We start from the raw sequence: 15,340 nt of genomic DNA, 5'->3' as shown, positions 1-15,340 counted from the left end.
TAAATGTTTTTACATAAACCTTTTATTTCCACCATTATGCTTACACAGAGTTAAGTAACCAGTAGGGGGAATCACTGTATGTCATTCTATGGTGAGTGGGCCCAACTGCCTATATCTTGCCCTGTACATTAAGATCTGTTACATTACAATCCAGAGACAGGAAAATTAAATGGACTAAGTTATGTAATTGGCAAGAAAGGGAGACCTAAGTGGTGAGAAAAATCTGGAAATATGTTAACATGAATATAAATACAGATTGGAAATGTAACAGTTTAGAAAGCAACATATTACGCACGAATTAAAAATGCACGATTGTAATCTAGACGTTGTTAGGTAGGGAGCTCCCCAACCATTTGGTACTGGTATTGTTGTTTAGATTTAGTTAATTTTATGATATGGAATATCCAGAATGAATGAATGAATGAATGAATGGATGGATGAATGACGAGTAAGAGCCCTCTTGTATGAGGACATTTTTGTAACTGTTTGTGTTTCTCAAAAACTAAATTTTTGGAAACTGACAAAAAAGAAAAAAAAGAACCATCATTTTTAATAACATTGTATTAGTAAAAAATATTTGATGAATAATTCTAAAAAAAAAAAAAGAAATCTGTCAAATTACACCTGGGGAAAATATACAAACATTTACAGTAATCTTACCCAGTTACATCCAGTGAGAAGCCGAAGAAGTCGTAGTATAGTCGGTAGATATGCATGATAGAAGCATAGCCCATAACTACAGCAAAAACTATCTTATGAAAAGAGTCCCTCGGTCCATACAACATAAACAGGTAGGGTATTGTAGAGTACAGGACCATGTGGATGGCCTGGCTGTAAGTATACAAGTTTTTACATTAAAATCCAGACATCCTATGACCATCCTACCATTAAGTAAAAATTATAACTTATACAGAGACAGTAAAAAAACATATACAGGGATTGACACTAACTTAATCACCTAGACAGACCGCCTGGCTGCCAGGTTGTGGAATGAGGCAGCCCGGACTGCCAAAGGTGAATCTACCCCTTTTAGGGGGTTTCAGGGCATAGTACCTCCAGCCGCTTACCCCAACACTGAGGGGAAAAAATTGAATTCTAGATGCAGTTTCCTGCATTCTAGTTCATTCTGAGTTATAAAATTATTAGATTTTACACCAAAGGGTTTCAGGAAAAAGTTTTGAAAATAAAATTATTGAAGTAAATGAAGAAAACTTAAGCTGGACATTATACATTTGGCTGAAAATGTATTCTGGCAGCCCGAACAGATTCCAGGCAGCCCAGGGCTGCCAGGCTACTGTCAGTGTCGATTCTTGTTATAGAATCTTTCATTCACTCATGAGTGAAACAGTGGAATTACAACCAAAGGGGGAGAACTCTTATATTCACAAAACATGAGTTTTTCCCAGGGGCTAAGATCGTCTTGTCTCACTAACAAAGGGGTGAGCGATTGTTTTCTTCTTTTTCTGTTTTCCCTCTTAATATGTCCCAGCACCTTGATTAAATTGACATTACATCTATGAAAAGCAATGTTTAAGTGACATGATTAAATTATCATTCATTAGGGATACAAATTTATAAACGTGTGCATATGCAAAACGTTCTTTAGATCAGAATATATTTCAATAGTTTCAGTAAAATTACAGACTTCTGTGTTGATATATATCGCTAAGTCTGTGGTTTGAAGTGGATGTTTTGAAATCAGCCATATTGGAATGAAAACGGAAGTAGGTGGTGCATGGTGAAAAAGTCGCGAAATATGGGCATACACAGCAATTCTACTTTGGATTCTAATAAACGAATATTAATGTTCGTTAAAAACAATGTTAATGACACTAGATTAAAATGACAATGTATTTGAATATATACTTACTACCCAAAACAGAACACAGACAGGAGAAGTCCGATACATAGTTCTATAACATGTCTCTGTTGACTGTTTTCTATTGATCCAGGAAGTCGTTTTCTCATCTGTATCGCACAGAAAAATGCCACTATATTGCAGGCAAGGTAGTTAATCTGTCAAATAAAAAAAATTAGCATCATGTCACGGATCACTTCATTGTTAAATCTTTATTTTAATGTTCAAAGAGAAAATTCAATATTTCCCTTTTTGTACACTTTTATGTGATTCTCTGAATTTCTTTTACATAAATTTCTGATCATGTGGTATTGGTCTTTGCGTAGGAAATTTGCTACATCGTAAGGCCATGGAAGATTAGTAACTCTCTGGCTGTCTATAGCTACCGTCATATCAATGTAGGAAATTTATATCGTGAGGCCATAGAAGGAGCTCATCAGTAACTATTATAGTAGCTGGCTGACTACTGTTATATCAGTACATGACATTCACTCAATTGTGCATGACATACAGGTCACTGTACATGACATTCTTATTTTAACAACTTTCATTCTTTTTAATGACTTTCAGTCTGTTTTAATGACTTTCATTCTTTTTTTATGACTTTCATTCTTTTTAATGACTTTCAGTCTTTTTAATGACTTTCAGTCTTTTTAATGACTTTCATCCCTTTTAATGACTTTCACTATTTCTTAATGACTTTCACACTTTTTAATGACTTTCATACTTTTTAATGACTTTCACTCTTTTTTAATGACTTTCAGTCTTTTTAATGACTTTCATCCCTTTTAATGACTTTCATCCCTTTTAATGACTTTCTCTCTTTTTAATGACTTTCACTCTTTTTAATGACTTTCATTCTTTCTTAATGACTTTCATTCTTTCATTCTTTCTTAATGACTTTCATTCTTTTTTAATGACTTTCATACTTTTTAATGACTTTCACTCTTTTTTAATGACTTTCATACTTTTTAATGACTTTCACTCTTTTTAATGACTTTCACTCTGTTTTAATGTCTTTCACACTTTTTAATGACTTTCATTCTTTCTTAATGACTTTCATTCTTTCTTAATGACTTTCACTCTTTTTAATGACTTTCATTCTTTTTTAATGACTTTCACTCTTTTTTAATGACTTTCACACTTTTTAATGACTTTCATTCTGTTTTAAGGACTTTCAGTCTTTCTTAATGACTTTCATTCTTTTTAATGACTTTCATTTTTTTAATGACTTTCATTCTTTCTTAATGACTTTCACTCTTTTTAATGACTTTCATTCTTTCTTAATGACTTTCATTCTTTCTTAATGACTTTCACTCTTTTTAATGACTTTCATTCTTTTTTAATGACTTTCACTCTTTTTTTAATGACTTTCACACTTTTTAATTACTTTCATTCTGTTTTAAGGACTTTCAGTCTTTTTTAATGACTTTCATTCTTTCTTAATGACTTTCACTCTTTTTTAATGACTTTCATTCTTTCTTAATGACTTTCACTCTTTTTAATGACTTTCATTCTTTTTAATGACTTTCATTCTTTCTTAATGACTTTCATTCTTTTTTAATGACTTTCATTCTTTCTTAATGACTTTCACTCTTTTTAATGACTTTCATTCTTTTTAATGACTTTCATTCTTTCTTAATGACTTTCATTTTTTTAATGACTTTCATTCTTTCTTAATGACTTTCACTCTTTTTAATGACTTTCATTCTTTCTTAATGACTTTCATTCTTTCTTAATGACTTTCATTCTTTTTTAATGACTTTCATACTTTTTAATGACTTTCACTCTTTTTAATGACTTTCATACTTTTTAATGACTTTCATTCTTTTTAATGACTTTCATTCTTTTTAATGACTTTCATTCTTTCTTAATGACTTTCTCTGTTTTTAATGACTTTCATTCTTTTTAATGACTTTCATTTTTTTAATGACTTTCTTAATGACTTTCATTCTTTTTTAATGACTTTCACTCTTTTTTAATGACTTTCACACTTTTTAATTACTTTCATTCTGTTTTCAGGACTTTCAGTCTTTCTCAAAGTGACATTCACATCATTGTTTATGCTACCTCATGACCAGACTCCTTAGTCACCAATAAATTTTCAGGAGCAGTATGTGCTTCCTGTGCTGTTGGATGGTATACCTTTACCAGGATACTAGGTCCATTAACTGCCCCAAATTTAACATGTGACCAAGGGTATAACGGGGCAGTTACCCATTCAAGATCTGACCACATACGTTCAACGTTGGTTAACGTAGACACATAAACACAACACTCAACCACACAGTCACAAAAACTAAAAAGCTATTGGACTGTATGCAACTGAAATGTCCATATCCACGAATCGTCACACAAGCAAAGCAGCAGAGGAAAAGACAGAATTGAGATGACTAGCTCATAGCCCTTTTCTCCACCAGGGGAGAAGGAAATAAGATTAAAGAAAGAGAATGCTGTTACATTCATGTTATACTGTATTTATACTTTTAAATGTTAATCTATAAAGTTTATTTTCCTGTGAACTTAATAAAATCGTTTAATAAAATTAGATTCACAAATGAACTGGACCGGGTTGATCATCGGCCACCAGGTAGCTCATGATCAATTGGTAGAGAATCTGGCTAGTGTTCCGAGGTCCTGGGTTTAAACCATGGTCGGTCCTAGCCCGCGTTTCATCTGGCCCTGACACCATCTCTGGTGTAGGCCCCAGACATGGTGACAGGGCCAGAGAAATCTCGGGCTAGGTTGGTCCGTGCATTTGAACATGACAAGTGTTTGATTCTCAATTACATACATGGCCGCGTAATAAAACAAATCTGTACTAGGGTCTTACAACCTCAAAGTAATTAAATGTTATTGTATAAGTTGTATCAATTGTCAAACATTAAAACGTTCCGGTTTCATTAACATAAGGAAATATTCATTTTTTAGCCGAAATATTAAAAATTATCATACTTATTTCATATAGAAAAGTTCAGACATTTGGATAAATCAATGGACGTTGATGAAACCGGGACACTTTTTCAATCACTCGGAACTTCCTTAACTGGACAACTGGGATGTAAACATATCGGGCCACGAGGATAACAGATTAATGTTACCTGGTCAAGCGGTAACCCGATGATGTCGGATACCGGCTGTAGGAGGCCGGAACCCTGATAAAACTGGCCTACGTGAACCATCTTTCATGAGCTCCTGGTACGTGGTTTAGAATTTCTGGCAGTTCCTGTGTGGAAAAGATGCATACACATGGGATAAGTCAAAGGACAAATTATGTCTATATTATTCAGACTTCAGCCAATGGCGTTGTAAACAACACTAGGGTTATAACAACGCTTGCATCACACGGAAAGCAAAGAACAGTGCATTACAAGCGTATGTGAGACTTAAATAAGACGACAGGAACGATAACTCTTACACTATTTAGGTCAAGAAAGAGAAATGGAGGAAGACGGCTTACGTCATTTGTTTGATCAAGCGAAATTCGAAGAAAGCAAAGGGGATCGTGGTCAAGCTTTGGAGATGTACTCTAATTTTATTGATTTGACGTGCAGGGATGACCAAATTAACTTAAGTAAATCCATGTAAGTCAACACTCCTGTATGACTCTACTTTCAGTTTGACCTAACGTGACCGACATACCAAAGTCTAAGTACTGTGTATGATGGGTTCATCATGCTAATAACAGTTCATAGTCCAATGCAAGCTACGAACCATTTAACTGTCTTTAGCCAGTCTACATTTACATTAAAGTTATGCAGAACGAATTATGATGGGAACTAATAAGAGTTATGTAATGTTTATATTGTTCATCTATATGTTTTTGACTTTGTATGAGAATATCAAAGATCACGACATTGACATCACATCTCCCGTTACAGTGTCACATTGACATAACATCTCCTGTCACATTGACATAACATCTCCTGTCACTGTCACATTGACATAACATCTCCTGTCACAATGTCACATTGACATTACATCTCCTGTCACTGTCACATTGACATAACATCTCCTGTCACAGTGTCACATTGACATTACATCTCCTGTCACTGTCACATTGACATCACATCTCCTGTCACAGTGTCACATTGACATCACATCTCCTGTCACTGTCACATTGACATCACATCTCCTGTCACATTGACATCACATATCCTGTCACTGTCACATTGACATAACATCTCCTGTCACAATGTCACATTGACATTACATCTCCTGTCACTGTCACATTGACATAACATCTCGTCACACTGTCACATTGACATAACATCTCCTGTCACAGTGTCACATTGACATAACATCTCCTGTCACATTGACAATACATCTCCTGTCACAGTGTCACATCGACATTACATCTCCTGTCACTGTCACATTGACATAACATCTCCTGTCACAGTGTCACATTGACATAACATCTCCTGTCAGTGCCACATTGACATAACATCTCCTGTCACAGTGTCACATTGGCATAACATCTCCTGTCACATTGACATCACATCTCCTGTCACAGTGACACATTGACATAACATCTCCTGTCACAGTGTCACATTGACATAACATCTCCTGTCACAGTGTCACATTGACATAACATCTCCTGTCACAGTGTCACATTGACATAACATCTCCTGTCACAGTGACATCACATCTCCTGTCACAATATCACATTGACATAACATCTCCTGTCACAGTGTCACATTGACATAACATCTCCTGTCACAGTGTCACATTGACATAACATCTCCTGTCACAGTGACACATTGACATAACATCTCCTGTCACAGTGTCACATTGGCATAACATCTCCTGTCACATTGACATAACATCTCCTGTCACACTGTCACATTGACATAACATCTGTCACACTGTCACATTGACATAACATCTCCTGTCACAGTGTCACATTGACATAACATCTCCTGTCACAGTGTCACATTGACATAACATCTCCTGTCACAGTGTCACATTGACATAACATCTCCTGTCACAGTGACACATTGACATAACATCTCCTGTCACAATATCACATTGACATAACATCTCCTGTCACAGTGTCACATTGACATAACATCTCCTGTCACAGTGTCACATTGACATAACATCTTCTGTCACATTGACATAACATCTCCTGTCAGTGCCACATTGACATAACATCTCCTGTCACACTGTCACATTGACATAACATCTCCTGTCACAGTGACACATTGACATAACATCTCCTGTCACTGTCACATTGACATAACATCTCCTGTCACAGTGACACATTGACATAACATCTCCTGTCACAGTGTCACATTGGCATAACATCTCCTGTCACATTGACATAACATCTCCTGTCACACTGTCACATTGACATAACATCTCCTGTCACAGTGACACATCGACATTACATCTCCTGTCACTGTCACATTGACATAACATCTCCTGTCACAGTGTCACATTGACATAACATCTCCTGTCACAGTGTCACATTGACATAACATCTCCTGTCACAGTGTCACATTGACATAACATCTCCTGTCACAGTGACACATTGACATAACATCTCCTGTCACAATATCACATTGACATAACATCTCCTGTCACAGTGTCACATTGACATAACATCTCATGTCACACTCTGTCACATTGACATAACATCTCCTGTCACAGTGTCACATTGACATAACATCTCCTGTCACATTGACATAACATCTCCTGTCAGTGCCACATTGACATAACATCTCCTGTCACAGTGTCACATTGACATAACATCTCCTGTCACAGTGTCACACTGACATAACATCTCGTCACACTGTCACATTGACATAACATCTCCTGTCACAGTGACACATTGACATAACATCTCCTGTCACAATATCACATTGACATAACATCTCCTGTCACAGTGTCACATTGACATAACATCTCCTGTCACAGTGTCACATTGACATAACATCTTCTGTCACATTGACATAACATCTCCTGTCAGTGCCACATTGACATAACATCTCCTGTCACACTGTCACATTGACATAACATCTCCTGTCACAGTGACACATTGACATAACATCTCCTGTCACCGTCACATTGACATCACATCTCCTGTCACATTGACATAACATCTCCTGTCAGTGCCACATTGACATAACATCTCCTGTCACTGTCACATTGACATCACATCTCCTGTCACATTGACATAACATCTCCTGTCAGTGCCACATTGACATAACATCTCCTGTCACTGTCACATTGACATAACATCTCCTGTCACAGTGTCACACTGACATAACATCTGCTACCATAGTACTGTCACTTAAGGAATGAAATTTATTTTTTCAACATTCAAGATATCTTGTGAGCGATTCATGGCAAATATGTCCAGAAAGCCGATGTTCTTATGACCTCATGAATGTTGAAAAAAATTAATTTCATTTCTTATACAGTCAAACCACCCAAGGGACCGACAGATATTGGCTGCTTAAGACAGGTGGCTGCTTAAACCAGGTTGGCCAGAAACGGCCTGTTGCCCAATATTTTTTTCAACAGTTTATTGAATTTATCGTATTATAATGCACTTATTGATATTGATAACAATATACTATGTACAGTGTATTTTGAAATGAAAAAAACAAAGATCAAAGTTTTGATGAATTTGATAAAAATACCTGGTCATGTGATCATCGCGGATGTCTACTTCCGGACAAAATGGCTCTTTAATACAGGACGATACAACAACTCGGGGCAGATTTTTGTGGCCGTTGGCCGCGTTAGACATGAGGTGACCGCTTATTTAAGATTCATTATATAGTGTTTTGCCATCGGGCGGACCACAGACTGGCCGCTTAACGGAGGTGGCCGTTAGAGCAGGTTTGACTGTACACTGTATTTACATAATGAATATTTTTGATTTTATGTTTTTTAAAGCACCCAATAGTAAAAGAATGCAATTTTTTTTATGTTTTTACCTGGGAGTGATGTCGGAGAGGAACAGCCATTTTTACGGGAAAATGTGAGATTTTAAGAGTAGTTTTTATGTTTTGAACATTTAGGAGACCATAACAACATTGGAATTATGCAAAGATTACATTGATTGTGTTTATTTAAAAGAACATGAGAAGAAGAAAAAATCCGACGGCGGAGAGTACTACCTGTGGTAAAGCGGTCCCCGACATTACTACACACTGTGATGAGGCTAATGTTGTTATGGAAAATAAATACAATTTCGGCAATGTTTTCAAGCATACTGAATATAAATATATTGTATTCAATACTCTCTACAGGTATATACACATTTAACAGGAAATATCCTGATGTCAAACAGGTACACACATGTAATTGGAAATATCCTGATGTCAGACAGGTGTACACACATGTAATAGGAAATATCCTGATGTCAAACAGGTACACACATATAATAGGGAATATCCTGATGTCAAACAGGTACACACATATAATAGGAAATATCCTGATGTCAAACAGGTGTACACATGTAATAGGAAATATCCTGATGTCAAACAGGTATACATGTAATAGGAAATATCCTGATGTCAAACAGGTACACACATGTAATAGGAAATATCCTGATGTCAAACAGGTACACACATGTAATAGGAAATATCCTGATGTCAAACAGGTATACACACATGTAATAGGAAATATCCTGATGTCAGACAGGTATACACATGTAATAGGAAATATCCTGATGTCAGACAGGTATACACACATGTAATAGGAAATATCCTGATGTCAAACAGGTGTACACATATAATAGGGAATATCCTGATGTCAGACAGGTATACACACGTGTAATAGGAAATATTCTGATGTCAGACAGGTACACACATGTAATAGGAAATCTAAGTTAATATTATGACTTTTTCGTACATAATGGATTTAATGACCTTTTCAACAAACAGATGAAAAAGTCAAATGAAGGCCTACAACACTCACCTGTAATTTAGTCATTAGCATGCATATTCACATGCTTTTCTATGCCATATTTACGACATGTAATGTATATGAGTGATATGGGTCATTTAATGATCTGCTCACAGATGGGAATAACTCACACAGATCAATTAAATCAGAAGACGACAACTCTGATGTATCTGGGCCTTTGTGATTTTGTTTTGAAGGATGATTAAGGCTGATTTTAATAAATGCTGAATCTCGTCTCATCATGGGCCCCTGCTTCTCCATTACACTGTAAACTGTAAAGGAAACTCAGAATCGGAATTGTAGCGGAACTGAACTGGGATGAACGCCGGCGACCAGGTAGCTCAATTGGTAGAGCATCCGGCTAGTGTTCGGAGGTCCCGGGTTCGAACCCAGGTCTGGCCGTATATTTTTCTTCTCCTATTACAGAAGTTTGTATTGTGACAACACGTGTGCCTGGAAAACAACTCGACTCTCAGTCAAATGGAGAACTTAACATCGTACAATTAATTAACGAAGTCAAATTAGCGGTTTACTATTGGGGAACGTCACAATCTGAAATGTATGTATGGGTGGCCATGTATAGATGTGAGTACTGTATAGTTGCTTTTATTCACGGGGGATTTAATTTCGCTATATTCGCGGTCAAGGTAATGTCCGCGAAATTAAGTACCCGTGAATATTTTTCACCGTGTGATGAGTGACCACTATGACAATGAATAATAAACAATCTTTATTTAAAGAATATTGTTAAGCAGAACATGTACATCGTAAGTATACATGTAGTTTCTACTGTTTCACGATATCATATTAGAGTCGCATGAAATGTGTACATCGTAAGTATAATTTCTACTATTTCCCTATATAATTCATTTTTTAAGAAATTGAAAATGCGCGAAATTTTCTCCCCGCGAAATAGTCCTGAACAGAAAAACGCGAAATTTTCACCCCGCGAAATTAAACAACTATACAGTACCTTCCAGGTTTGGTTAGGACAGCACATGTATGTACACATAGAGAGTAATTAATCTAAGGAGTGGTCGGGTGGCACAGTGGTAAAACACTTGCCTTTCACCTAGGTGGCCGGGGTTCGATTCCCCGAATGGACGTGAAAAGGTATGGGGTCACTTGCCCGACCACGTGGGTTTTCCCCAGGTACTCCGGTTTTCTCCCAAAATAAGACCCCACACGCGCTTCCATCCGGGCCAACAAACGTGATTAATATATATAACTTATTTCGCATTTGTTGTAAAATAAATAAAGTTTACAATTAATCTAACTCCCAGCTGAATAGAACAATTATTATACCATAATAACAATATAAGTCCAATTATCCGTTAGGCTAAAGTCATGAACCGAGATGCTCTTGTTTTTACATAACCATCAGACAGGTTTGGTGATTTAGTGACTCGGGAGTGGTTAACGACACAACACAAATGTGGATGCCGCCATTGGAAAAATGAAAACTTTCTTCTGCTTCACGAGACAATGTACAAAATTGAAATATGGGTTACCATTAGAATCATGTTTCTACTCGCAGATCAAATCTACAGAAAAAAATCAAAAATATTTAACACTTCCATGTTTTATTTTAACAGGAAACAGAGGTTGGCTCTGGCCTACAATAACCGCGGCTTCCTGCGATATTTACGTGTAGATTTCGATGAAGCCATTGAGGATTATACAGCCAGTGTTAGTCTAGATCCCGATCTTAGCGTGGCTTACTACAATCGAGGTACCATACACTACAGACTCGGTAAGTACAGACACATGATTTATTGGGTAAATTCACATCTCTCCTCTGAATGGAAATATTCAATAGTAATACTGGTTCTTCTGCTTGTATCTCTTCTAATACCAGTAAATATTTTACAATACACTGAAGTTAGCATTAGGTGACCTTGACCACAGAATTAAAGGTCAAATAGCAAACTTTTAGTGTAATTGTACCCCCGCAAAAAAGTTAGGGGGTACATGAATCAGGTTGTCCGTATGTCTGTCCATCAGTCTGTCTGTAGACACATTTTGTCCAGACAACTCCTCCTAAACCCATGGGCCGATTCCAATGAAACTTCACACAAATATAGACGACCATGTGTAGATGTGCATGCCACTTTCTTTTTCTTAAAATTATGGTTGCTATGGCAACTGGTCACTATATTACTGGGTTATTTTAGTTAGCCTCTAATTAACAGTTCCAATTCACCATTGACTCGTGCAGATTGCGGGAGTCAGCTATCCTGGCGACAGTTCTAGTTCTTTCTTAAATTTTTAACTATACAACATTCTGTTATCTAATGATTGGTCAATATCGGGGCTTTTTCTGACTGTTTTGGGAAGGATCTGTGTGTCTCATTTTGGGAAGAAAATTGAATAGGGAAAGATTTTTTTCAGGAGTAAACTGCAAATTTTGGGAATTTGGCTTTAAAATGAAATAATTCCAGTCGGAAATAGGGCCCATTAACGGCTCTAGAAAGCGCTGACTATACCTCTTGATACATGTCACTATTCTACTGATGACCTTGAACTTAACCTACGGTCTATAATTTGTAGGTAGATTTGATGATGCCATAGCTGATATGAAAGCTGCCCTGATGCTGAATCCAGAGTTCACAGATGCCAGGACGGGACTAGAGCGGTCTATGGCTGACAAACAAGAGAAACTTGAAAGAACCTGGTGAAGTAAAATATCACCATCCAGCAAAGGAAATATCAACAGAAATCAATGGTCTGTGTTCAGTGTGTTTCGTGCTGAAAAAAAATAGACGGAATGATTTGCCAAAATCCACAAAGTTGGCAAGAAATTTGTTGGAAACTGGTGTCAACGTAACCTGGTTAAGGTTAAATGTGATGAACTGGTTTCAACATAACCTGGTTAAGGCTAAAATGTGTTGAGCTGGTGTCAATGTAACCTGGTTAAGGTTAAATGTGATGAACTGGTGTCAACATAACCTGGTTAAGGTAAAAATGTGAGAGAAACTGATGTCAACATAACCTGGTTAAGGTTAAATGTGATGAACTGGTGTCAACATAACCTGGTTAAGGTTAAAATGTGAGAGAAACTGATGTCAACATAACCTGGTTAAGGTTAAATGTGATGAACTGGTGTCAACATAACCTGGTTAAGGTTAAATGTGATGAACTGGTGTCAACATAACCTGGTTAAGGTTAAATGTGATGAACTGGTGTCAACATAACCTGGTTAAGGTTAAATGTGATGAACTTGTGTCAACATAACCTGGTTAAGGTTAAAATGTGAGAGAAACTGATGTCAACATAACCTGGTTAAGGTTAAATGTGATGAACTGGTGTCAACATAACCTGGTTAAGGTTAAAATGTGAGAGAAACTGATGTCAACCTAACTTGGTTTAGATTGCAATGTGATGGACTGGTGTCTACATAACCTGGTTAAGGCCTTGGCGAGTCGAAGAAATATGTATTCAGCGAGATTATATATAGGCTATTTAATACATGTAGAACTAAACAACAGATAAAACAACTTGTTATGAATAGAAACATTTCTGTTGTGTTTAAAAATACATAATATATGTAATTTATGTATTAATTAAGTAAGATAAATAATCGTAGTGATGTCTGTCTACCATTCTGGTACTGTACATGTACATGTAAATGTATCACCAGGCCGTCGAAAACATCACGAATACTTGCGAGACAAAATAACGGTACTTAAATGGCAAAAATTAACAGGTCATACATGTTCCATGAATGAAAACAATTGTTATGCAGCATGTATATATAAAAGCGACCATCTTATATCATAATTTTATTTTTTTTGTATACCTTTTCGTATAACTAGTTATTCCATAATATTTATAACCCAATCGTTAGCTGTGCGGTTTGTATCGCACATCGCACATTTGTGCGCACAATGTCTGCACGGTGTGCGCACGATGTTTTTGGAACGTTGTGCGATCACACCACTGTAGCATATTTAACCCTTGTGACCTTGGATGAAGGTCAAGGTCATCCACTTGAACAAATCTTGTAGCCTTTCATCCCAGCATGCTACACACCCAATATCAGGTCTCTGGGTCTGTTGCTTACTATGAAGAAGTTGAAAATGTAAATTATTTATGACGTACGACGCCAGACAAAAGGCAATCGCAATAGGTCAACTTTGTCTCAGGTGACCTTAATATTGAACTGATGTCAACCTAACAGGTGATGTCATCAGTTTGACCTCGAAAGACCATTTATCAAAGGAGTACTGTCGGACAGAACAACATAAGCCGGTTGAATGTCGTTTAGTGTGACATACTATACACCGGTTGAATGTCGTTTAGTGTGACATACTATACACCGGTTGAATGTCGTTTAGTGTGACATACTATACACCGGTTGAATGTCGTTTAGTGCGACATACTATACGCCGGTTGAATGTCGTTTAGTGCAACATACTATACACCGGTTGAATGTCGTTTAGTGCGACATACTATACACTGGTTGAATGTCGTTTAATGCGACAAACTATACACAGGTTGAATGTCGTTTAGTGTGACATACTATACACTGGTTGAATGTCATTTAGCGTTATATACTATCTCTTACTGACACAAGATTTGTATCCCCTTACAAGTGGTTAGGTGGTAAGCTGTAATCCTCGTCTTTTACTACAAAAGTTAAATTTTCTAACAGTTTTCGGAATACATTATAATCAAGTAATAATGGGTTGGTATCCATCTCGTTAAATACATACAACTTGATATCATGATCATAAATCCTACCAAGTTTCAAAGAAATTGGTAGACAAGAGTTCAAATGGGCCTGTATCACTCACCTAGCATTCACTTCTTTGACAATTCTCCATCTTTAAGAACTCAATTCCAGGCCTTTCAGTTGAGCAGAAGTCCTTTGGGCGTTTTAACAAATTTGACTTTTTCATATGTGTCAGTCATTTCCTCTGACTTGCAAAGTGTGTTGGGCTTCTTCTCCCAAATATCATGACTCTAAGCCTTACGGTTTGTAAGAAGTTGTTTGAATATTTTAACAAAGCTAACACTGGTGACCTTGAATATTGTCAAGATGATTTCTTTTTAAAATTTGTGGGTCTCCATCCTGGAAACCTTTTGGTTTTTGAGAAGTCATTAAAATAGAATGGAAATATCTCTTCCATATTATAAACGTACCAAGTTCTATCTCTTCCATATTATAAACGTACCAAGTTTTAAAGAAATTGGACAGAAAATTTAGGAGTAGGTCTCTGGACAAAAAAAAAATCAAATATTAACAAAAAATAAACGAAACGCAACAACTTTTGCAAATATAATAACAGAAGAAAAAAAAATTGTAATGCATACAAAGTTTTAAAGGGATCGGTTGAAAAATGAAGGAGATCTCCTGAGAAATGAAAGTTTACGTGAGAGGAAGAGACGGACAGACACATATTGGACTGTTTGTCTTGTGTTGTAACATGTTTGAGGTGAGGTTTGGTTTGTTTAACGTCCTATCAACAGCTATGGTCATTTAAGGACAGCCTCCCGAGCATGCAATATGCATAAGTGTAGTTGTGGTTGTGTTTATATATGTTTTGGGAGGCTGCGGTA

At 36.6% G+C, this 15,340-nt stretch overlaps 2 protein-coding genes across 2 annotated transcripts in view; one reads left to right on the top strand and one right to left on the bottom strand.

Moving 5' to 3' along the window:
• Positions 1–5,166, bottom strand: part of LOC117316955 — a 33,430-nt gene extending 28,264 nt beyond the window's left edge. The window contains exons 1-3 of the mRNA XM_033871733.1: positions 4,960–5,166; positions 1,871–2,016; positions 661–831 (exon numbers count right to left, since the gene is read on the bottom strand). Coding sequence (XP_033727624.1) covers positions 661–831; positions 1,871–2,016; positions 4,960–5,040 — 398 coding nt within the window. The 5' untranslated portion in view covers positions 5,041–5,166. The remainder of the gene's footprint in view (positions 1–660; positions 832–1,870; positions 2,017–4,959) is intronic.
• Positions 5,167–5,278: 112 nt separating this feature from the next.
• Positions 5,279–15,042, top strand: LOC117316191 (tetratricopeptide repeat protein 32-like). The gene is made up of 3 exons (XM_033870707.1): positions 5,279–5,442; positions 11,374–11,531; positions 12,329–15,042. The coding sequence occupies exons 1-3, from the start codon at positions 5,300–5,302 to the stop codon at positions 12,454–12,456; spliced, it is 429 nt and encodes a 142-aa protein (XP_033726598.1). The 5' UTR covers positions 5,279–5,299; the 3' UTR covers positions 12,457–15,042.
• The last annotated feature ends 298 nt before the right edge of the window (positions 15,043–15,340 follow it).

The sequence above is a fragment of the Pecten maximus genome, chromosome 18 (assembly GCF_902652985.1).
Source record: "Pecten maximus chromosome 18, xPecMax1.1, whole genome shotgun sequence".
Taxonomy (NCBI): Eukaryota; Metazoa; Mollusca; class Bivalvia; order Pectinida; family Pectinidae; genus Pecten; species Pecten maximus.
The sequence above is the reverse complement of the archived record's forward strand: the minus strand, read 5'-3'. Positions and strand labels throughout refer to the sequence as shown.

What these genes read in the sequence shown, in the direction of transcription:
- LOC117316191 (XM_033870707.1), top strand. Translation starts at nt 5,300, where the DNA reads ATGGAGGAAGACGGCTTACGTCATTTGTTTGATCAAGCGAAATTCGAA. An exon ending in ATTAACTTAAGTAAATCCAT is followed by an intron (nt 5,443 to 11,373) that starts GTAAGTCAACAC and finishes TTATTTTAACAG; the next exon opens with GAAACAGAGGTTGGCTCTGG. An exon ending in TACCATACACTACAGACTCG is followed by an intron (nt 11,532 to 12,328) that starts GTAAGTACAGAC and finishes TATAATTTGTAG; the next exon opens with GTAGATTTGATGATGCCATA.